This window comes from Chelonia mydas, chromosome 4 (assembly GCF_015237465.2).
Source record: "Chelonia mydas isolate rCheMyd1 chromosome 4, rCheMyd1.pri.v2, whole genome shotgun sequence".
Taxonomy (NCBI): domain Eukaryota; kingdom Metazoa; phylum Chordata; order Testudines; family Cheloniidae; genus Chelonia; species Chelonia mydas.
In genome coordinates, this window is record NC_057852.1 from 137,040,534 (window position 1) to 137,065,663 (window position 25,130).

Here is a 25,130-nt window from a genome sequence, read left to right on the forward strand (position 1 = left end):
GCATCTCCTGCTGCCTGGACATGGTGTGGAAGCATCCAACCTAAAGAATCAACATTTATTTTGGGATGGCATGTGCTGTGTGAGCAGCATAATGCCAGTTATTTTGCACAGATGTATTCTTATTTCAGTTGTATAATTAACAATAGCTATGTTAAGACAGGCTTAATAAAATATAAGTATGGTTTAGATGCATCCATGAAAGTAAGAAAATTCTAAGTATGGGACATAGATGATTTTAAAGCAGAAGAAAGTAGGAGAACTCATCATGTGCCTTCTCTGGTGTAGACTCACTGGACCCCTTAGCGTAACTCTGACTTCAGTGGAGTTACACCAGGAATGAATGTATCCTACTTGTGTCTCACAATGTTGTCATCATTCAGATACTTGCAGGTATCCTACTGTGCAATGGTTATAGAGAGATGAGGAAGAAACAGTGCAAGGATTCTCCATCTAAGCATCAGTTGCCACAGCCATATTCCCAGCACCCTCCCGTTCCCCTCACCCAGCTTCCTTCTTTTCTCACAGAAACAGAATTAGAACCTATTCACTGTATGGATTATTACCCCAGTCTCAGACACAATTGCAGCCTAGCATGGCTGGCCTAACATGGTTATAAACCTCAGCCCTTGCTGGACGCTCCCATTGAGTTAATTGGGAACAGGACTGGGCCTCATCTTCGGAAGTGGTTCTGTGTGTTACCTAATGGGCTAGCCTACACTGTTCTTTGGGCTAGCATAAGTCTTAAAATCACCAGTCTGCACTGGGCAAAGAAACCAGTTTAGCAGTAGCCATGCTGGAAAACACAAAAGAGTTATGCTAGCATGATTCAAGCCATAATGTAGACAGGTCCCAATGACTTTTTTCAGCCATCAAGGTAAGGTCTGCTACGGCGGTTACAGTGGTGAGAGTATCAGAGGCTGCTGTACTCTTACAAAGTTAGTTTGGTATAAATTAAATAGGGCTGTTGATTAATTGCAGTTAATTCACGCGATTAACACAAGAAAATTAATCGTGATTAAAAATTAATTTCGATTAATCACAGTTTTAATCGCACTATTAAACAATAGAATACCAATTGAAATTTATGAAATATTTTGGATGTTTTTCTACATTTTCATATAAATTGTATTCTGTGTTGTAATTGAAATCAAAGTGTGTGTATATTTTTAATTTCAAATATTTGCACTGTAAAAATGATAAACAAAAGAAATAGTATTTTTCAATTCACCTAATACAAGTACTCTAGTGCAATCTCTTTGTTGTGAAAGTGCAATTTACAAATGTAATTTTTTTTTGTTACATAACTGCACTCAAAAACAAAATAATGTAAAACTTCAGAACCTACAAGTCCAATCAGTCCTACTTCTTGTTCAGCCAATCGCTAAGACAAACAAGTTTTTTAGCATTTATAGGAGATGATGCTCCCCACTTCTTATTTACAATATCACCAGTAAGGGAGAACAGGCATTTGCATGGCACTTTTGTAGCTGGCATTGCAAGGTATTTATGTGCCAGATATGCTAAACATTTGTATGCCCCTTCATGCTTTGGCCACTATTCCAGAGGACATGCTTCCATTCCGATGACACTCATTAAAAAAATAATGCGTTAATTAACTTTGTGACTGAACTCCTTGGGGGAGAATTGTATGTCTCCTGCTCTGTTTTACCCACATTCTGCCATATATTTCATGTTATAGCAATCTCGGATGATGACCCAGTACTTGTTTATTTTAAGAACACTTTCACTGCAGTTTTGACAAAACGCAAAGCAGGTACCAGTGTGAGATTTCTACACATAGGTACAGCACTCGACCCAAGATTTAAGAGTCTGAAGTGCCATCCAAAATCTGAGAGGGACGAGGTGTGGAGCTTGCTTTCAGAAGTCTTATAAGAGCAACATTCCGATGTGGAAACTGCAGAACCCAAACCACCAAAAAAGAAAATCAACCTTCTGCTGGTGGCATCTGACTCAGATAACGAAAATGAGCATGTGTCAGTCCACACTGCTTTGGATTGTTATCGAGCAGAACCTGACATCAGCATGGACACATGTCCCCTGGAATGGTGGTTGAACCATGAAGGGACATATGAATCTTTAGCACATCTGGCACATAAATATCTTGTGATTCTGGATGCAACAGTGCCACAAGAACTCCTGTTCTCACTTTCAGGTGGCATTGTAAACAAGAAGTGGGCAGCATTATCTCCTACAAATGTAAACAAACTTGTTTGAGCGATTGGCTGAACAAGAAGTAGGACTGAGTGGACTTGCAGGCTCTAAAACTTTACATTGTTATATTTTGAATGCAGTTACTTTTGTACATAATTCTACATTTGTAAGTTCAACTTTCATGATAAAGAGATTGCATTACAGTACTTGTATTAGGTGAACTGAAAAATACTATTTCTTTTGTTTTTTTACAGTGCAAGTACTTGTAATCAAAAATAAATATAAAGTGAGCACTGTACACTTTGCATTCTGTGTTGTAACTGAAATAAATATGTTTGAAAATGTAGAAAACATCCAAAAATATTTAAGTAAATGGTATTCTATTACTGTTTAACAGTGCGATTAATTGCGATTAATTTTTTTAATTGCTTGACAGCCCTAAAATTAAATACTTGGGGACATACAGAGGTACCCACATGGAATTTCAGTTTTATCCAAACTCCTGTCCATGAGAAAATAATAAGCTATGTTGTTGTTTTATTTTTTTATATGGCATGACCAGTGTGCATAGAGCTTATAAAAACATGGGGTCAAATACTCTGCTGAGTGTAAATTGACACATCTTCAGTGGAACTGCTCCAGTTTAAACCAGTAGAGATTTTGGCCCAATGCCTCTACTCCAGAGACCTTACAGCCTAAATCAGGTATGTCAGACATACAGCCCGGGTGCCAGACCCAGCCTGCTGGATGTATTTACGTGGCCTGTATGACATTCGGATTGTGAAAAATTAGTTTCTAGCCCTCGCAGTTGCCAAAAAAAAAAAAAAAAAACCCCTTTCCAAGCCCAAACTGAGCGTACACAATGCTGTGTTTTCTTGAATATGTAGAGAGTCTGAAACAGTAGCCTAGAGGGGTGAACTCTCTTGCCCCCGTTGATCCAACCATTGTGTCAGCTCGACAGCCCATGGTGGCCCACCAGTGTCAGCACTGACCATTTCATTGGTGATCACTTCAGTGGATGGAACTGAGAATGTGTTTCAGGTGCAGGGGCCAGTGTGGAAGAAGACACAAAGATGAGAGGACAGCAGCGAGGCAGAGGGGAAGGAGGACATGTTGGCAGAGCAGAGAGAGCCAGGGGTGTGAAGTGAGAACAGAGATGTAGGCAGGAGGGAGTCTCGGAGCTGGGCAAGGCCTAAAAGGCAAGGCCGAGAAGCTGGAAAGAGAGGAGAGGGGAATGAGCTTGGCTGTTTCATTCTGAGTAGTCTGGAGGGGAGCAAGCAGCAATTGTGGTGGAAGGCCAGGGAGCACGAAGCTGCAGGGTTGGTTCCTTGGGGTATGTTTATAATAGCACACTGCACTTTTCAGCAGTGAATCTGATGATACAAAGGTGAAAACAGTCTCCTCACACCCTGCGTGTTGCCCTGTGTTCACTGAAATTCTATTAGAGCAGTCCCCGTCCTTTCCCCACAAGACAAGTTTGCCCATTGCAAAACCCACCCCCACAACTGATACCCCGTGGTCCCCTGGTGGGCAGGCTCAGAGAAATGGACATGGTGTTGGAGACTGAGCTCCCTCCTTGAGGAACAAGTGAAGGCATGTTAGCTGGATGGCATTTCAGCTGCCTGGGCTGTGTCCAGTCTGTAGATATCAAGTGAACCTCGGTCTCCAGCGCATCTGTCACCAGCATAGAATTCCCTTGAAAACATCTGGGAAGTGGGGAAGCTGCAGTCACTTTGATAATTCTGTTCTAGGCAGCAGAATTATCTTCTGTCCAATCCCAGGAGTGCAGTTACATCTTTCAGCAGCATTTGTATAGTGGAGAGCAGAGAGGTGGTGTCAAGATTTTAACAGGAACTCACACAATAATTTCTCCCTCCCTCTCCCTTAACCTGTGATCCTAGTGTCTTGGGGTTTGTGTGCTGTATAGGAGAGGAGAACTGGGAATCAATTAATTTGTTTTTCGAGTTAAACAAAAAGGGTTTCTCATAACCAGAGCCAAAGAAGGTGTCAGAATCTTTTGGCAAACAGAGTTGTACTAGAGACCCTTGGCTGGAAATCTTTATACTATAGAGTGTGTGAGTAGGGCTACTGGTTTGATTGGTTCATGGGGAGGATTCTAGCTATTTTTTCCTATATAGGTCCTTATACCACACTCATTGCTGGAGTATCTTAGTGCCTTCCAGTAGAGCATTAAGCAATGTGACTGCACATCTGTCACATTTTTTGTTCTCTCATCCTCTTCCCAGAGTGTGCACAGTGGAGTGTTTTCTTTTGGAGGGTTTATACACCCACACATACATACGTTGCTATGTGTTTATATTAGAGATGACAAGGTCAACGACAGGTTCCTAGCTCTTAGAATGGAAAGCGGTGAGGTTCATGGTGGTCCTTAGTTCCTGAGGGAGTTCATTTTGCCGTCTCCAACCGGCCCCTGAGAAACCTCTGTCTCCAGCACAGACAAGCTTTACCCTTATTTCAGATAGTTCCATTGTGCCAGAAGAGAAAGATCATTGATAACTGTCCCCATCCTGAAGATGTAGGCTCTTTAGGTAACCTCGGCCCAGGCTGTTGAGTGCTTCGAAGATAAGGATTGAGACCTTGAACTTGATTTGGTAGTGCAGGGAGTGGAAGGCAGGTGCGATGTGCTCACGTTGCTCAGGAGATCTGCTGCAGCGTTCTGTACCAGTTGGAGTTTGCTAAGGGCTGAAGGCTTCATGCCCAGGTATGTCACCTTGCTGTAGTCCAGAAGGCAGAGGGCATAAAGTTCAAGACACTGGTTATATCGTTTTAATCAAATATCCTTAATTCTGCAATAAAAACAGTTGAGCACCATTTTATGCATAGTTGAAAATCATCTCAAGCCACTGACTGGGCAAGGCACCAGCAGAGTGCCTTTGCAATAATTTATTTTTGGTAGTGTCCAGAGTGTACCCAGAGCTTTTCAAACACTTTGCAAGGTTGGTCCCTGTCCCAAGGAGCTCCCAGTTGAAGGGCAGTCAGACAAGTAGATAGAGGTGAGGGAAAGGGGGAACAACAACAGGGAATTTATGTACAAGTCAGCTCAGTTCACTGTAGGTTGCCCAGCAGAAGTGGGTCTTCAAGAGGGACTTACATGCAGGCAAGGTTGTGGCCCTGTGGGTAAGCTCCAGGAGGTCATACCGTGCACAGTGGGCCACATGGAAGAAGTCACGGGGTCACTGGGTGAGAAACTGGCCAGTGGTCCGATGAGGCTGGTAACGTCGGCAGAGTGCAGGGGCTAAGGGGAATGCTTAGAGAGTGGCAAAGTTTTACCACCCTGAAGATGAGAGTTTCTTTTCTCTCTCAACCTCCCACTCAGCCCAGATTTTAACGTGATAGGTCTCCAGGTATGCAGTGAAATGGGTTCAGCATCACGGCCACATGCACCCATGCCATGCTGAGGCTCCCACATGTCATAAGTTGAAGCTGTTTTTCCTTTTAAAAGGAAAATCCTGGAGTCCCTGGCTCCCTTGACAGTTGCCTTATCGCAACCAAAGCACTGTATTCCATTGGGTGACCCTCAATGGAGGGGTGGGGATGGCTTGTAGGGCATCTGGGGGAAGCTTCCCCTGGGAACTGATTTTGAAAATAGAGGCCATCCAGCTGGCAAAATAAGTGTGTTCATCAGGTAGATTTTTCTGATCTCTAGGGATAAGTTGCTCGTGGCAGGGGTGGGTTAGCAGGATCCAGATATGGGACAGTTCCATCAAGGACAGGAAAATAACACCATCCATTCCTTTATTTTGGAGGTGCAGTTTTAACAAGGGGCTCTGAGTAGCCCCCTCCTGCCTGGGATGTGCCTCAGGATACTTTGGGCTTTCACCCACAAGAAATCAGCATAATGTTCCTGCCCCATTGTAATTCCCAGTCTCTCATAATGTACGTATTAGCTATGATCCTGTTTATATTAAATACGACAAAACCCACAGAATCTGTCAGTCGGGAGATTTCAGTTAACTCTTGTCATATTTAGTTTAGCATCTAACACCTTCTTCTAGGCAAATACAGCTCTGGTTCACTGAACCTGATAACTCCTTTTTAGTACACCAAGTGACTTCCATATGGAATAAATTACAGTACCTCCTGAAAAACACCAGAGGCAGCTGCCAAATTATGCAAAATTTAAATCACTAATGAACAATGTGATGAAAGTTGAATGAAGGTGTATTTACAAGATCTACAACACACTGTGTCTGTGGAGCAGATGTACTGTCTGCATAAGTTGATATATAAGTGTATATATACACACACACGTGTATATATATATACACACACACACACACACAGAGATATATATGGGATCTTTAAGGTCTTTGTGTTTTAAATACATGTATCTCAGAATAATAATTTATACCTGAGCTCAGTGAGCCAGAAGCTCCTCGTGATGTCATTGGCTTGCTTGGATCTGCTGTGCGTCAGCCGCAAGATGCCAAAAAAGTAGGCCCCAGGGAATTTTGAGGGGGAGTAGTCAGACAAAGCTTAAAAAGAGAGGGAGAGAGACAGACAGAAGGAGAAAAGTGGTGGCAATGGCAGGAGGAGAAATACTTTGCACATACATAGTGTCTTTCATCCAAAGATCAATTTGCAAATGTTAATTGTGCTTCACAGTCGAGCGTGAGAAAGGCAGCGCTGCTGTGTGCCTCAGAAATGGGAAGAATGGGATGTAAATATGATCATTTTGCAGGAGCCCAGACAGAGGAACAGAAGAGGCAAGGCCCACATTTTCAAAGGCAGCTTCTAATTCTAGGTGCTTTGTGTTTGGGTGCCCAGCTTGAGGAACACTGGGTCCGATTCACCATAGCTGTGCGCCTTGAGAATTGTTTGCCCCAGTACAAAGTGGGTATAAAACACTACTGTTCTGATTTGCTAGTGTTTTGCCCTCATTTTCCATGGGTGTAAACGACAATGCAAGATGCAGGGCAGCAACGTATTGGGCTCAATGCATCTAAAGCTGAGCACCCAAAAATTGGAGCAACTCAGAATTAGAGACCACTTTGGAAAATCTGTGCTCATCTGACATATTCTGAATCACAGAGGGCTCAAGTGGGATATCCCTACTTGCGCTGAGTCGTATCAGATTCCACAAGTAGCCTTGCTGATCTTTATGGAACTACAGATAGTGCAAGGTACTGTTCGTTCCCTGGGAGTACGATCATCGCAATCTGGCCTGAAGCATGTCAGGGCTGGTCTACACTAAGAAGTTACAGTGGCTTTGGTATGTCTCTCCAGGGTGTAGTTAAAGACTGATCTAACCCCCGGTGTAGATAGTGCTAGGTGAACAGAAGAATTCTCCTGTCGATCTAGCCAGTGGTGCTGGAACAACTCCTATAGTGGGGGTGCTGAAGGCGGAAACCACGTATTTGGGTTGTTGTTACTTCTTCAAGCCAGGGGGTGCGGCAACACCCCCCACACCTCTAGTTCCAGCACCTAAGGCCCTAGCTGCCCCCTCTTGGGGAGGTGGCTTAACTACAGCAGTGGGCGAACCCCTCCTGTGGCTGTAGCATCTTTGCTGACGCGGTGCTGCTGTATCGTTTTACGTGTAGACCCATAGTCTCAGTGGTAGAGCTGTTAACAGGACCTAGGAATCTCGACTTCCAGTTCGGTACTTCAACAGCTGAGCAAGGCTCAGAGTTTAGTTACCTGGAAATAAACTAGTTCCCTATTCAACAAACAGTGAAGTAATTCCTTTATCTGGTACGAGATGATTGCTTTGCAAATAGGAGATTGTGGAATATCTAGCAATTGAAATTAGATGTAGATTTTAATGGTGGGGGAGCCAGCTGTTGGGATATTAGACAGCATTTCAATTCCCTCTCTGCAAAATGCAGAAGACAATATTTAGCTAAATGTTATTTTGAAAATTGATTTGAGGACAAAGATCCTAAGGGCAGAAGAAAAGTGATCCCTTCTCCACTAATTATGAATCATTTATCCTGAACTTCACAAATTTTAGAATCCGAGTCCCAATTAAGACATTACACTTCATGTGTTAATTAGTTTTTTTTTCTTTAAATCAAGCCATAACTCTTCTTAATTAGGAGGTTATAGCCACTGTAATTTGAACTGGCCTGAGTTTAAAACACTCCTGGAAGTCACACCTGGGAGCTGTACCAGTGATCATTTTAAATTGGTTTAGTTTTGACTTGGGTGATTCTAAGGACCCCAACAGGGCAGTAATTAAAAAGGAGGCAGCTTCCAAATTAAAGTGCCAGGGTGGTGTAAGCAATGATGTCTGGGACCAGTTATCCACTTTTCATTGCTGGTTTCAGAGTAGCAGCCGTGTTAGTCTGTATTTGCAAAAAGAAAAGGAGTACTAGTGGTACCTTAGAGACTAACCAATTTATTTGAGCATAAGCTTTCGTGAGCTACAGCTCACTTCATCGGATGCACTGTATTTTCCACTGAATAAATTGGTTAGTCTCTAAGGTGCCACTAGTACTCCTTTTCTTTTTTCATTGCTGGCAATTCTTGAAGGCTCGTTTTCCTGTAGAATAATCTTAGAACTTTGTTATAATATAATTAAGGGCCTGGTCCTGAACCTCTTAGGCAAACACAACCCCTGTTGCCTTCAGCAGGAATTCTACCTAAGCATAGGCTACAAGGATTGTGCTTAAATTCTTTTCCAGGCTACTGATCCCAGAATGGATGAATATTGGATAATACGGGCCCAGCTTGCACAATGCACACTTAATGTAGAGCAGTGTTGTCTCCACTCACCATTAGTGAGGAGTTACGACTCTGGAAGAGAAAGGAGCGATGGTTCATTTACACCAGCTCAGGGTCTGGCCCTATTTTTATTCCCAAGCTTTACTCAAAGGAAAAATAAAAATGCAGCTCTCAGCCATCACCATTAGCGAGACTGAGAGAGCCTCAGGTGCGCGGCTAGCCATTTCTCTCGAGGTAGAGAGCTGTTTTGCTTGCTGCCGTTTGTGACATTACAATGCTGTCTTGCACACAGTTGGGCTGATCAGAGAGCCAAATGGAAAGAAGAATTGTGAAAAGCCCCGAGTGATGATTTTTAAATGAAGAGTAGGAAAGGCACTGGACTGGCACTCAGGAGAACAGAGTTCCCTGCTGATCTGCTGGATGACCTTGGGCAAGTCCCTTCCCGTCTCCAGGCCTTCATTTCCCCTCCCACCCTCGGTCTGTCTTGCAGTTAAGATTGTAAGCTCTTTGGGGCAGGGACTGTCTTTATACTATGGGTCTGTCTTCACTGCAGAGTTCACTCAGGATTGTACTCTGGTCTTGTCCCTAACCCCCATCCTGTCGACATACAAAGCCCTCTCACCTGAGTTTGGTGGTGCTTCAAACCCAGGCTAGCTGGCCCGGCGGGGTCTGAGAGTTCGAGCCTGAGTTCTGCTTTCACTCTTGCCGGTAACCCACCCGCTTTGCAGTGAGGACGCAGGCTTGAGTGCTGATTGTCCTCTGGTGCCTTCCCACAATTCCTCCCCCTTGTGCTCAGAAGGACTGACAAGTTCTCCCACAACTCATGGGGAAAGAATTATAGAGTGGCTCAGCTTACTGCAGTGCAAAGAACTATGGGTTATGTCCCCAAAAGTCCTGGTGACACACACCGGGGAGCACAGTACCAGTGAGGATACCGTAACTCCGGTATTATGTCTTGGCAAGGCGGCAGCTCTCACCCAGGTGCTCAGATGCAGGTAGTGATCACCCGAGTTAATTCTGCAGTGAAGGTAGGTATAGCCCGGGTGTCTGGTCCGTGCCCAGGACAAGGGCCTCTAGCACCTGCTGTAACACAAATAGTCAATAATAGCTTGAGGGTAGGAAAAGCTACTGTATTTGGCCCTCTAAGTTGGTGTATCTTGCACAGAGCAGTAAGAAAAGCAACCAACAAGAAGGTATACATCAAAGAAGCCCCACCATACTTCAACTTGCACATTTTTTGCAGCTGCTATGTGCATAAGTTACAGATTGGGAAGTGCACATAAGGAACTCTCAGTTGGAGTAAGGGGGAGGGACTCACCCTTGTGTTGTTTTCTCTTAGCTGGCTACGGGAGAATTCCCTGGTGCAGGCACTGTGAAAGGCAGCCACAAACACCCCCCTGTGGAGGGCATGCCAAGCTGGGGTTGGGAACAGGAGGGGCCTGGTATGGCTGAGGTCATAGCAGATGGCACTATGGCTATTTTGAGCAGCTCCAGGTTATGTGTTGCAAGGCTGCCACAACTTACAGAAATTCCCTCAGTTATGGGGCCACAGCAACCCCCTGCTAGCCCAGACAGGGCTACAGCTTTGTGTGCTGGGTCCCAAAGGGGCTCGGTATGCAATTGCACCCAGGGAGTCCAACCTACACCAGCCTAGGCACATCACCTCTGAGTTTGGCCAGTTCACTTTAATGGAACTACACAGGCCTGCAGGATTGGCCCCTTGTGTGTGCATAACTCCCTGTGGGACAGATTGTGATGCTTGTACTCACTGTGAGTAGCCTTGTCCTCTGTGAGTGGGTCCCATTGATCTCATTAGGACCACTCCCAGAGCAGGGTATTGCTCAACGTGAGTAAGGGCCAGAGACCTGTCCTTTCTCATGAATGTTTTGGCAGGGAGTCCTGAGCCAGGGAGACGGTTGGATCTCGAGGTGGGATTTGGAGTCAGTCACAGACAGGGAGACCGCTCCACTGCTCCTTATGCAGCGCTAACAGAGCAGTGGAGCTTGTTTGGACGATCGTGCGGGGTAACCTGGTGTGTCTGTCGAGCTAACAAAGCCTCACTCCTCTTTACAGAACGTCTCTCCTGCGAGCCCGACCCCGGATGGTTCTCCCAGTGCAAGGCTTTGTGTGCCTCGCGGCCTTTGGCCTGGCTCTTCCCTTGGCCATCAGTCTCTTTCCACAGATGTCGGAGGTCAGTGCATGTCTAGTCTGTATCACACTGAAAGCAGAGGAGTGGTACCTCACACCATCAGTAGCTCCATTGAAGTCACTGCAACGTGGCAGCTTGTTTGCCTCACACAGCTGATGGTGGGCGAGATTTTATCAGGTGATCTCCACCACAGCAGCCAACAGGATCCAAAACCTCACACAGTCTAAGGCTTTTGGGGAAGCCCCCAGCCAGAAGAGTCAGTGGGAAGTTTGGCTGTTTCTAGCCTAGGCGTACAAAGAGAATGTTCACTTGGCAGCTTAGAGCAGGGGTGGCCAACCTGAGCCTGAGAAGGAGCCGGAATTTACCAAGGTACATTGCCAAAGAGCCACAGTAATACGCCAGCTGACCCCCCATCAGCTCCCAGCGCCTCCCACCTGCCGGCAGCCCTGCCAATCAGTGCCTTCCCCTCCCTCCCCACACCTCCCACCAGCCGCAATCAGCTGTTTCACATGTGCAGGAGGCTGGAGGGGGTGGGGGGAAGAAGTGAGGGCGTGGCAGGTTCAGGGGAAGGGGCAGGTGCCTTGGGGAAGGGGTGGAGTGGGGGCAGGGCCTGGGGCAGAGCTGGGGGTTGAGCAGTGAGCATCCCCCGGCACATTGGAAAGTTGACGCCTGTAGCTCCAGCCCCGGAGTCAATGCCTGTGCAAGGAGCCGCCTATTAACCTCTGAAGAGCCACCTGCAGCTCTGGAGCCACAGGTTGGCCACCCCTGGTTTAGAGAGAGGGCATGCATGCAGGTGTGGGTTTGGTATGTGGAGAACACAATGAATCACAAAAGTCGATGGCTCTGTTGAATGTTTGATTGCTACCAGGCCTTCCTGTTCTTTGGGAGTCAGCTGTTGTCCCCTTGACTTAAATATGGGCTTGATCTTGTGATATATATGGCCTCCGGGGTGCACATCACAGCTTGCTCAGCACATGGCAGTGCTCACATTGTCGGTAACAATGGCTGGATGCATACAGAGAGGCATGTTCATCTTTTATGATCATGTGGGTTTTCCTTTCCTTTAGCTGGCGATTGGATCATACAACAATACCTGCCTTGGGTGATCAAAAAAAGGGGTTGTGATTTTGTTATATTTATTACAAAGGATTTGATTCCTGAGGTTTGGATTAAATTAAGTGAAGGCTGAAGTTAACCAGTGATGAACTGAGTAGAAAGTCCTATGTTCCATGCCAGAAATATACGGTTTAAATTCAACACACGGCACCATTCCTGTTTGGCCTCCCATAGGAGTTAGCTGATTCACCCACTCCTGTCTTGAGGATTCTTAGGCTGTGCAGTAATCAGTTTTAACACATATTAATTGCAGGGAAGAGCAGGGACACAAAACATTTAAATGAGGCATTTAAAAAAATGTACCTGGAAAGCATCTTCTCTGCTTGTACTTAAAGGGTAGCAGCTGTAGTCAAAAGAGTAATGCTGTAAAGATGACATTGTGGCCCTCCATAGTTACTGTCTTTCAGTGATTCTAGGTCAAAAGTGCCCCGTTCACAAGTCAAATGATGTTTATGGTTCTACCTGATGGCCCTGACAGCTCACCCTGGGCTCTGAGAGTCAAGCTGGGTTCATTCTCTTTCATTAACATCCATAGTAAAGATCTGCAGTCAGAAGTGAGCTGCCTCTTTTGTTTCTGGTGTATCAGGAAGAACACAGTCTTGCTCACCCTCCCATGTCTGTGTTGTCTCCGGAGTGTTCAGGTAGTGAACGTTTGTTTTTGTCTATAAAGCAAGGCCTCTATGACAGGAAGGCACCCAAGGAGCAGATACGTGTTCTTGTGGCTTCTCAGACCACTCCACCTTCTCCATTTCATCTCTAGATTGTATCTTCAGGGCAGGGACTGCCTTTCTCTGTGTCTTGTGCAGCACAGTGCACATTGTTGGTGCCTAACAACAAGAATATGTTAGGTTGTGTCAGATTTCACTTTTTGGCCAAAAGCCACACTTCACACTGCCAGTTTGATGTTCTGTTGCTTACGGGGTCACCAAAATGCCAGTCAAAAAAAAAGATGGGATACCTAACTGTTTTGTAGCGGAAACCATTCAAGTAAAACCAGAACTGGGGTCCAATCACAACTGCCACTGAAATTACTTGGGCCGAAATTCCTTGGGATAGTCATTAAGGCTTAAATTTTCAAAATTGTCCACTAATTTTGGGTGACTCATTGTTTGGGTCTCCATCTTAAGGCACCTAAGGCCTGATTTCCAGAGGCAATGAGCACCCAGTCAAGCCAGAGGTATCTAAAGTTTGTTATCCAAAAGTTGAAGCATCCAAAATTATATGCCCTCTGTGAAGATTTGGGCCTTAAAAAAAGAAAAAAAAAGTCAGTGCCTTAGTTTCCCTATCTGAAAAATGAGTCTAACAATGCTTACGGACATCTGTAAGGCTCTTTGGGTGAAAAGTGCTATTACTGATATTTTGGTCTGACAGGGTATATTAATGTTAATGGCCATATCAGTCCCCGCTCTGTTTAAATTACAGAGAAACATTAATGTCTATCTTGCATCAAAGATTATTACAATGGCAAACAATGGGGACTTTTAAAATGGTACAAAGATTAATTGAAAGTGACCTTCTAAAAGCAAAAACAGTGTTATCTACAGTGTAAACATGAATCAGAGCTGATTAGCCGCTAAAACAGACTGATGTGCTCTCTGCCCACGCATCGTGTCAGTGAAGGGAAGCCATTACAGCCAGTGGGGTATTGCTCATTATCCACTGGGTTCTCAGCTCTGGTCCCTCAGCTTCAAGAGAATTAAGGTCTTGCTGTGGGAACTTGAGGTATCAAGCATTTCTATAGTCAGTCTTAGACTCCCAGTCTTTTAAAAAGTGTTTCCATTTACTGAAGGGTGTGTGTAATCTCCAATCCTGGAGAATCTGATTCCAATCTGTTTAATGGCTGATGAGCTTTGGAGACCTTCAGAACCTAGAAAGTGAGTGGAGTAGGTCAGTTCTCTAAAACCATAATCGCTTCAGAGCCAGTTCTTCACAAGACTTGGCTAGTTCTCCTGTCACAGCCCATCAGTCCTGAGTCTCAATTCAGGATCTGAGTGTGTGATGTGTTTGGCTTATGTGTGTTCACTAGTGGCCCACAAAATCTGCCAGACCTGCTTCCTCTTCCAGCTATGCTTCCTGTGTGTCTGGATATGAACTCTTTGCCCAGTGCTACAAGTATTTGTTTTGTTTGTGGAGGTAGTAGGTGTAAAGCAGCTATAGATTGGACATTAGAGGCAGTCTGCTTGTAACAAGCTATGTCCATGAGCAAATGATTGGCAACAGGAGTGTAACCAGGGTATTCAGCTCCAAAGACACCATGGTCCAAAGAGGGACCATTTAAAATAACAGTAAATGAGCCAAATTTGACTCTGTTATGCAATTACTACCCTATTGACGTCAGTGAGTAAATGAGCCTAGCAGCTGATTCACTATTAAGCTCTCTCTTAGTTTAGGAGCTTCAATAGCTTTCTGTTCTTAATTTAGTTTAGTGGGCTGAAGGGAGAAGCCTTGTTCGTTTAATGCATTTATTTTGATTGTACGGAGCTCCCATTGTTGACTCTGAGCACTTTACAAAACGTTCAAGAAACAGTATTGCACAGAGTTAAAGCCCTGTAACAGATTTAAAGGGGTGCCCCAGAAACCTATGCAAAAGCCAGAGATCTTAATAACAATTCCTATCACCAAACCTCTGCTTCCCCATCCTGTCTAACTGCTTGCTCCCCATAAGCCTGAGAAAAATGGTGAGTTTTGCCACGTTCTGAAGATTAATGAAGCAGGCCATTTGGCTGGGTTTTTTTAAGCCGTAAGATTTGATTCTGCTTTTGTTTACACCAACGTAGGTCAGAAGTAGCTGCCTCAGAGTCAGTGGAGTTACACCAGTTTAAAGCCAGTGTAAGTGAAATCAGAATCTGGCCTTAAAACTGTCCACATAGACATTAGAATAGTAACCCTTGAGTTGATCAATCAAGCTTTGGGAAAGTCAGTGCATTGAAACTGTCTTGGACCCATATCTCGTCAAGAGCAGAGCTCCAGGTGTTTTCTGATTCACTTCATACTGCAGACCTGTGTTCCAGAAGCTCAATTTTCTTTTCTTCTGTTTCTAGCCCTTATGGTTGAGAAGATAACTCTGAAAACAGAAACCAAGTGTAAACCAATGCATTGATGTCTCCCTGGGTCTGCAGCAAGCCTAAAACATTATGGGAATATGGTGGGAATTATCCCATTAATCTCAAGAGGGTGTTGACTCTGAAACCTAATTGCAGCACAAAGTATTGCGCTGCAGATCGCTTTAGCAGAATAGCCAGCTAATATTCTTAGCTCACAGTCTCAAACTGCTTCCCATGCCTCTCGCAGCACCTCCTGCCCAGCAGCTGTAACCTACAGCGTACTCACTGACTGTCCCGCCCAGCTGCTGTAACCTACAGCGTACTCACTGACTGTCCCTCCAGTGCAGTTATGCATTGCCTGTTCAAACATCTGCAACATGTCCAACACTGAAAATGGGAATTGCATAAAATCGATTGAATTCAGCATCCCAATAAATAAGCCAGGGGCTGCCCTACTGAGTTCATTGTTCATGTACATATTTAATTAACTCAAACCCTTTATTTTCTATTTGGAAATTGTGCAGCAGTTTCTTTTAGACTGCTTCACCTGCAGAGTCCGGGGATCTCGCAGCAGAACCCAGGTCCAGCATGCTGTGTAGTGCAAGGGGCTCTGGTTACAAGGGCTGAAGCATCTGGAAGAGGAGTCAGTGACAGAGAGACCCAGGCCCCATCACAGGCTCAGTTTAAAGACTTCTAGTAGCTGACTAGATGTAGGACAAACCATCAGCAAGAATGAGGCTGATTGCAATTGAAATTCTTTTCTTAAAAATAATCTTCCCTTCAGATCTCCAGGGCAAGAGGAAAAACATCTAAAATACAAGACTGAGCTATTGTTTTCCAATCTGTTTCAGCCTTCATCTTGTTGGCAGGCTACATTAGAAAAGCAAAAGGTTAATGAGCCAATGTGCAGTGGGATTATTGCAGTAAAGATGACAGTGAACCAGTAATTACTAATTAGATGCAGTTTAACAGGAGGAACAAGTGAAATCTCCTCTTCACCAACTGTCAATAATTAGCAGATTTGGTGAGGTTGAAATGTGTCCACAGTTAAAAGGCTGATTTTTTAATGAAATGGCACTTGACAAAAAGAGCTGTATGGAGGTCACAGACATAGCCCTTCAGAAGCATCCTTATATCATACTTAGGAGTGAAATCAGATGCAAGGCAACAGGGGTTCTCGAAGCAACCATCTCTCCCTTAGGACTGCCTTGCTTGAGGGGATTCTCTACGGTAGTTTTGTCCAATTTGTAGAGGAGTGGGGGAAAGGATTTGCCAGCTGCTGCGGGTGGGGAGATGTTTAAGAAGTGAGAAGTATGGTGGTTTGTCTTTAGTCCCAGGCATGAGGGATGGTGTCCTTTGATGCTGATGGCTTTAGGCAGCATAAAAGCTCATTAGCCAAAATCGACATTTATGGTCAAGGTTGGCCTTGAAAACTGCCCTTCTTGTGACAAGTGCCCTGAGATCTTGAATGTCCACAAGTGTCAGAACCTCAGTTTTATGTGCCAGCTGAAAGACTATGATGTACACTTCAGCAGATCCACAACTCCAGCAGCCAACGCTTTCCTGGGTCATTGGTTCGGTACCACTCTTTGGGAAAAAGCAATCACCTGCAGAAATTCCAGCACTTCTTCCTGCAGTCTTAAGATGTTCCTGGGAGAGCTCCTTTCTATGTACTGACCTAGCCCAGTTTAGGAATATGAAGGGATCTCAGTGCAAGAGAGCGCTATTGCAAACCAACAGAATGACTCATAGACAAGAGTAACTTTAGTTTCTAATGCTGATTCAAGTTTGTTGTAATTCGTGAACCCGGTTAACCTCCGATGTAACTCCTTTGACTTCAGCGGTAGTCCACCAGGGTTGAATAAGACCCTGCGTGTCGGCTGGTCCCGCTGCTGTTATGAGCTGTGGTGGGCTGGAGATAAAAGTTGTGGTATTTGGAGCTGTATCAGGTTCAGCTGTGGGTGACTAGTGGAGGATGGTGGGTGTTCATGTTTGGAGTAGATGGGTAGGGGTGGGCTAACTCCTGACTGAAGTTAGAGTTTGAATGAGTGGTCCCTGTCCAGTGAAGGACAGAAGTATAGTACCCCATCGGAAGGGGGAAATGAGGGCAAGGATGGTGATGTATCATCTGCTTGGGGTATAGCAGAGTGATCCCCACACACAGAAAAAAGGGCTGCAAGTGAGTGAGTGTATAGGACTGAAGTGTAGGTTACCTGCTCATCCTTTCAATAGATGAAATAATGGAAATCTAGACACCCTGCTGTAAGCAGATATTGGACAACACACACACGGCTCTCACATTTTTTGGTAGCAGGCTCATGACTTTATGGTTTTACCTGGCTTGGGACTCCTGGGCTTCACCTGAGTTGAAGTAACTTTTGACAGGTGGGAGGGCTGAAGGGACACAACCCACAACCTTTATTATTCTTCACATAGCGGAGAAACCATTTCATTCTGCATAGTGTTAGGATCATGCCTTAGCTATTAGCCAGGATGGGCAGGGATGGTGTCCCTAGCCTCTGTTTGTCAGAAGTTGAGAATGAGCGACAGGGGATGGATCACTTGATGATTCCCTGTTCTCTTCATTCCCTCTGGGGAACCTGGCATTGGCCACTGTCGGAAGACAGGAGACTGGGCTAGATGGATCTTTGGTCTGACCCAATATGGCTGTTCTTATGAGCTGTAGAGGGGATCTTGTCGTCTCATTGGGCCATTCTTTACCTTTTATTTTGGCATCTGGGACTACTTAATTTAGATGGAAGGATACATCTGCTCTACTGGACCCCACCCCAGTAACCACAGGGACGGAGCATGGTCTACTGGTTAAAGCATGGGACTGGAAGTCAGGAGACCAGTGTTTTAGTCCCAGCTCTGATTCTCTGTGTGACTAAATCACTTCGTTCTCTGTGCCTCGGTTTCCCCATCTGTAAAATGGGACTAATACTGACCTACCTCCAGGCCTGTTATGAGGCTTAACTGTCTTTTCACCAGAGCAGCTGGAAGCTCTTTATAGAGTGCTCTAGACTGACAAAGTGCTACTAGTCCTAAATGCTGACGTCTTTCACATTTTCAGTCTTTTACTGAGTGGCTAATTGGATTAATAGGCTCAGAGAGGGTCACACAGCACAGCAGAAATATTGGAATATATAACTCAGAAAGGGGATTGCACACTAAAAACTATAGTTTGCGGGACAAGAAAAGTTCCCACTATTGGCCTGAGGCAGCAAAGCATATCAGTTAAAAACGGCAGACTAGACCCTCTGTCAGAACTGTACAGCCTGCTTGTCAGAAAGGTTTCGATCAGCCTTGATTTAAAGCAGAAGGTCTTTTGCCCATTTGTTTCTTTGACATTTCAATTCCCACCCATCCCTTCCTTTCTCCCTCCCATCAACCTTTTCCAAATAAGATGACAAAGCAAGAAGAGATTTGAGAAAACGACTTGCCTCATTCAGGCAATCTCTCTTCTCTCCAACTCACTTGCTCGCTCTTTCTCATCTCTTGTTTTCTTTCACCTGCACCAGCTGTTCCTCTGTCTGAGGGCAGGGTTCACAGACCTGGCATGCATTTCCTGAGGAGCCAGATTTCACATGCTGTTTTTCCTTTGGCCTTGCCCTTTGGCCTTCCCTTCACACCTCCACTCCACTCCCCCTATCCCACCTTAACAGCCTGGCATCTGCAGAACACCTTTGCTGCAAAAACAACCAGGGCAAAAAAAAAATCACAGTTGCTCGCTTCCTGTAGAGCAGATTCCTCCAACGACTACACCCTTTCATTTCCCTTGAATTGTGATGCTCTCGGAGGCTGCTATCTGGGAGATCATTAGTACAGCAAGTTGCCATCCGTTCTGAAGGCATTAAGAAACACCCAGCAGTGAGTACTGGAGCATGTAAAAAGCACCAGCAGAGAGCATGATTGTTCAAACTGAAAGGATCTTTTTTTAGTTCTCCAAGGAAATAAGATGAGATGAAATGTTGGCAATAAGAATCAGAAAACATTTTCCATGTCAGTTCCGTGTGTTGCAAATACCCCGCAACTGTTCCTCTCCCACCTAGCTCTGACCCTTGTGTCCACTCCTCCTTTCTCCCCTCCTATCACGTGGAACTGCCCTGTCTATGCCTATGCTGCCCACCGCCAACAATGACTCCACTGTCATGCAGACAGGAAGAAGCCCTGAGCTGCTACTCTACTCTAAGCTAAGAAGCTGCTGAGCCAAGTGACTGCAGCCATTTGGTTCCTTCCTGCTTCCAGCCTGCCCTCTGCTCCAGTCTACTCCAGAGTTGACTGCATTTTAATGGGGAAGCTGTGTGCAGAACGTTTGTAAAGGGAGATGGCATATCATCAGAATAGTATTCATAATTTCCAAGGCTAGAAGGAACCACTGTGGTCATCTAGTTTGACCTCCTGTATAACACGGCCCCTAGGACTTCCCCAAAATAATACCTATTTGAACTAGAGCATATCCTTTTAGAAGAGCATCCAATCTTGATTTAAAAATTGCCAGTGATGGAGAATCCATCACAGCCCTTAGTAAATCATTCCAGTGCTTAATTACCCTCACTGTATCATTCCTTCTAGTTATAAAAAGCCCAAGGTACCAATGATCACAATTATCTGACCGAATCCTTTGGCGTTATTTGAAACTCTGTTTTTGAGAATGTAGCTGGGGCGAGAGAGGGGAATACATTGGTGAGGTGTCAGATTGCCTCACTTCACCAGCCCACTCCTCCTCCTTCTCCTCCTCGCCTCAGTTGGACAACATCCACACATTCCAGGTGCCAACCTATTGGCAATAATCTCCCAGAAGCAGCATCTGCCTCCACAGCAGACTCCTGGGAGTTTTTCTTGTGGGCAGCCTGTGGAATCTCTTTAGAGCCTTGTTACTATTAAAGGAACGCGGGAAGCCCCATGCTTCCAGCATAAGTCTGTGCAGTGTCCTGAGTCATGCTTCAGCAGGAGAGAAACATGCATTGCCCCTTCATTATGGAAAGAAACTAAAGTTTATAAAATGAAGAGGCTTTAATAGCTACGGAGCTGTATCTAGCTATCTATCTAATCCCTCTGTCTATCTGTTTTATACTGCTGCCTATCTCCGTAGTATGTCTGAGCACCTTCTATGTAAACTCCGTAGCAATAGCAAAGTCCCTAGTGAAGTTGTGGCCACTTCTCCCTTTGTGGGGTACATGGCAGGTTGCCAATTTAAATCTAACCCAGACTGATAGCAGATGGAAGATGTTTCCTTTGTGGCAGCTTGGAGACTTGTGTAAAATGAGTTGAATGGTCAGAATCCGTGTTCTAGTGAGCAGGCATCTAAGTCACAGTTGGCACCTAAATTGTCATCAGTTGGGGTTGAATTGATTAATGGCTGACCTGCCTTGTTCTCTCTCAGTGACCAGCCTGGGGGACACACACCTCCCTTCTGCCCTGGCTGTGCCTGTGTTGTTGCAGAGAAAGAGATGGAAATTCTGTCTTCCGAGGTTCCCGTTCCCAGCACGAGTTGCTCTTCGTACGTTCTTGAAAATGAGGCAGCAGTTGAGCAAGACGGTTTGATTTAGAAATGCCTCTGTGCACCCGAGTGTAATTACTAGACACACTAGCATTTCTCCTCCCTTGAATGTCACAAGTGAGCAATATTCAGGTTTATTCAGCGCCCAGGTTTTTGTTCCCATGCCCCTGTCCAAACAACAGGGACGTGTGAGCAGGTCGATCTGTGTTTTGACGTCTGTTTACGATAGTGGCCACTTATTTCCTGACCCACCCACCACATTTCTGCCCTTTCCATGGGTTCCCTTTGAAGCTCGAAAGCGCGCCCTTTCCACCCACAGAAACTGGCCCAATAAAAGACATTACCTCCCCCACCTTGCATCCCTGCATAATACAGGCCTGTCACCGTTGCTTCCAATCTCCCATTGAAATCAAGTCCAGGTGAAGTTAATGAAAGAGAAGAGTGCTCAGCACCTTGCAGGATCAGGCCCTAAGCCTGTAACCTTGATCCCTAGAGCAGTAGTTTGAAGAATTGCCTTGAACTGAACAGTTATTTGTGGTCATGTAACGTGGGTGGGGAGAGAAAGAACCCCTTTGTACTGCACAGAAGGCTTCAGTAACAATGTCAGAAAGGGATCTGGTTTCATGTTTATATCTCTGTCCCTGGGATACAGGTTCAAGTATGTAAACTATCCATCCTGCAAGCGCAAACTCCTGCAGGTGTGTGGGTGCTGGTGAGCATAAAAAACATTCCTGACACCATCTCTTTTAAGGAATCTTCACCTCCTGATAGCTACAAGCCATTAAGAGTCAAAGGAAAGAGCTGACATCCCACAACTCTAGATAAACAGCTAAACATTAACCCTTAAAGAGGCTTGAAAGCCATACTTAAAAGACACTTTATGGAAAGAAACCATTTTTCCAGGGCCTGCTAATGGCCTTCTTTCTTCAGGACATTTCTCAACGGTCCCTTACTCAAAGAGATGGCTGCTGTGCCTCTCCCCACAAGTGCAGTGGCCATACTCCAAGTGAGGTGTTAAGGACACATGGCTTAGCAAGGAGAACTGTTCCAGATTTGCTTGCCATAAGAAGAGTTGGTTAATATATAGAAGTTCCAACTAACAAATCAAATTTCCCAAAGGCAAGCGATTATAGTCACGCCCATTGGCCTTTCTAACTGTTTGAGGTTTGTGGTATATTCCTGGTAGTCCAACTCTTTGTCCTGTCCAACAGAAGGAGACACACTGAAAGTGTGAGATTCTCAAGCAAGGGTAGCCTAGAATTCCTCCTTACCTGTAAGGGGTTAAGAAGCTCAAATAACCTGGTTGGCACCTGACCAAAAGGACCAATGGGGAAAGAAGATACTTTCAAATCTTGGGGGGATATTTTGGGGGAATAGGAACTCCAAGTGGTCCTTTCCCTGATTCTTTGTTAAATCACTTGGTGGTGGCAGCGTACCGTCCAAGGGCCAAGAATTTGTGCCTTGGGGAAATTTTAACTTAAGCTGGTAGAAATAAGCTTAGGGTGTCTTTCATGCGGGACCCCACATCTGTACCCTAGAGTTCGGAGTGGGGAGGGAACCCTGACATGGTGGCAGAGGTGGGATCATGTATGGTTATGACAGCGTCTCAGAAGCTACAGCAGCTTCCCTAAATCCTGTAACATCCATCACGCTATCCTTGGTGTTCCCTTCTAGTATATCATATGCCTGCAGAGATTTTATATTCACCCCCAAACAGCTAGGAGTGTTTTCTCCTGCGATGCGATCTGTGTGAGGGATTCTCCTTAAAATGGACTTAATCTGGTTTTATTGCTCATTTTCACCCAAAGAGAAAAATTGCCACTGTCAGAACTATGTGCTGCTGATGCTGCAGATTGAGAGAGAAAGGAGTTGTATGCAGTGTTTTTGTAGCCATGTTGGTCGCAGGATATTAGAAAGACAAGGTAGGTGAGGTAATGTCTTTTACTGGGCCAACCCACACACCTGCAGGAGTTTGCGCTTGCAGGATGGATAGTTTACATATCTGAACCTGTGTCCCAGGGACAGAGATAAAAGCATTAAACCAGATCCCTTTCTGACATTGTTACTGAATGAGAATAAAACCCTAATGAGAATACAAGATATTTTATTCCGATAAAAGATATTACCTCACCCACCTTGTCTCTCTAGAGAAGGGAGTTGATATTCACTCTTCTGTCTTTCAACACTTCAAGAGATAATGGCACTTGCTTGAAACACTGTGACTTCATTTGTCATCAAGGAAAGCTTCCATTATACCGCCGTAGGTTTGGCTAATGAATAGTATAAAAATACCAGTTTCATTTCTCTAATACTTGTTACTCCACAGCACACTCACTAATCACATCATTGAAACGCAGCTCCCTTCGGAGTGTAATGTAGCCTTGTTCAGCTAGGCAGAGCAACACTACCACAGCTGAGGACAGGAAGTGAAGAAGCAAACTGTGTCCACTTGAAACCACGGGGAATGTGGGAGTTAGATTGTGGGAATCTGATCCTTCTGAATGTCCTTGTTTCTTCAACAGGGATTCACAGGGAGAAAATGCCATCTATTGAACCACCAGTGCCACTTGGTGTAGCACCCCGCATGTTCCTTGGGGGTCTCCCATGTAAGTGCTGGTCTAGGCTAACCCTGCTTCGCTTATCTAATCTTGGCAGTCGTGCTGAAAAGCTTGTATGCCTTGGACCACATTTTGACACTCGTGTGCCTGGAGTTAGTGATTTCAGTGTGGGTGCTCAGCACCTCAGAAAATCAGCCATTGTGATTCTTGGTGCTTAAATGCCAATGTAGATGCCTACTCTGAGCATCGCGATGTGGAAGTGTGGGCCTTTATGTCCATCAAAAGAGGACAAAAGTCAAACGTATCTGTATGTGCTGGGGCTTGTATAACCCGTTCCAGTAAATGAAGATGGGCTGCTTCAGAACCCGAGTTCTGCTGGTTTGGTTACAGACGGTCCGTGGCCTTCCCCAGAACGCAATCTCTACCACATAAACTTCCTGACCACCTCACTAGTGAGTAAGAAATCTCTCCCCATACGATCTACGTTAAATGCCCCCACACAGCTGACTTCAGAAGGACTTCCTCTTGGGAGGGGGGAGTTCTCAGCCCACTACAACAGCTGACTTTAAGGTCAAACATACATGGTTCTGGCTTGTGCCGGCCTCTGATCTTAAAAGAGACATTTTCATAGGACCGGGGTTGGGGCAATCTCCAGTTGTTGGCTAGCAAACAGTTGTCTTTATGTGCATTTATCTTCCGCTGTCCATGCGGCACACATAATCAGGACTTCCCTGCAGAATGAACAAACTGGGGCAAAATTCTTCTTTTTTTGTTCCACGTGAAAGGGCATCAGAAGCCCTGCCCTTGACCAGTCGTGATTCTGTCCCTTCATCTGGTTTGCCACTGCGTGGGAGGAAGTGCCCTGCCTTTGCCTTGGGGTCACCTGTTTTCTGTCTGCGGTGATGAACTTTGGTTTTTGATTCAGTCATGTGCGTAGGAATTGCCACTATGTGAGTGCTTGTAGGCAGTAACTTCACGTTACATGTGTTAACCTCTGAGCTTCTATCCTGCTCACGTCTAATGTGCTAATGGCTGCAGTATCTGCGGGCCAAACACAGTGCATTGTTGCACTTCAAAAGGACCATCCTTTCCACTCCCTCCTTAATTTCACGCCACTGTCTTAGGGTCAGAGTGTTGCCAACTCTCACGATTTCACTCCTGAAGAGAAGTGATTAGGTAAGAATCTTGGCTTTCAGTAATAAAAACCAAACTTGCTAGTCCTCATGATTGTGGAGAAAAATTTCAAAACATGTTCTGAGTGGCCCCAATGGCTCAGAAACCACTAGGCAAATAAAAAGATTTTTTTTTTTAATCTCCTAGTTTTAATCCCACCTAAGGCGTGTGCATCAAACTCGGATACCAAGCACAGAGAAAGCATCTGAAACAGGCACAACGCTAGAGCCTGAATGTCCACGATAATCAGCTGCTGCTGCTTTTTTTCAGTAGAAAAAACTGAATGTAAAATTCGCTTCTTGGGTGACATTTTTTTTAATATCAATCTGAGAATAAGCATCCATGGCCACATGGTAAATCCCTGAACAGAGACACTGGATAGAAGGAGCCCTAAATTCCCCCACTAACCTTCCACATGAAATTCACAGGTAAATTACGCTAGTGAGATTTAAAGCATGTTATTCTCTAAGTGGCCATCTATCAGCATGCAGTGATCATGCGATCTGCAGTGAAATGGGTAACCCCTTAGCAGCCAAAAGGATTGTGTGGAAAGCTTCCCTTCACATCCCTCTGCCAGTGCTGCTTATGCCCTGCCTGGAGCACTTCCCGTTCCCACCATCCCAACCCTGCAGTGGCGGATTAGCCACTGGGCCAACAGGGCCTATGCCCAGGGGCCCCAGCTAATTGGGGCGGCCCTGAAAAATGGGCACACCCCAACTCACTCTGCCCAC

General features: G+C 45.2%; 1 protein-coding gene across 11 annotated transcripts in view; it reads left to right on the top strand.

Annotated features, from left to right (window-relative positions):
• The window catches only part of SFXN5 (sideroflexin 5), a 175,386-nt gene that overhangs the window by 131,487 nt on the left and 18,769 nt on the right, over positions 1 to 25,130 (top strand). For 8 of the 11 annotated variants that reach the window (XR_005225270.2, XM_043544945.1, XM_043544944.1 and 5 more), the window contains one exon: positions 10,930 to 11,047. The exons of 1 other annotated variant lie outside the window; for it this stretch is intronic. Coding sequence is in view for 9 of the 10 variants with exons in the window: in XM_043544945.1 (XP_043400880.1) it covers positions 10,930 to 11,047 (118 nt within the window). In the remaining variant the exon portion in view is untranslated. Of the gene's footprint in view, positions 1 to 10,929; positions 11,048 to 12,656; positions 12,676 to 23,190; positions 23,275 to 25,130 lie in introns of those variants that run through there. 2 more of the 11 variants (XM_037898393.2, XM_043544949.1) reach the window with 2 other exon arrangements.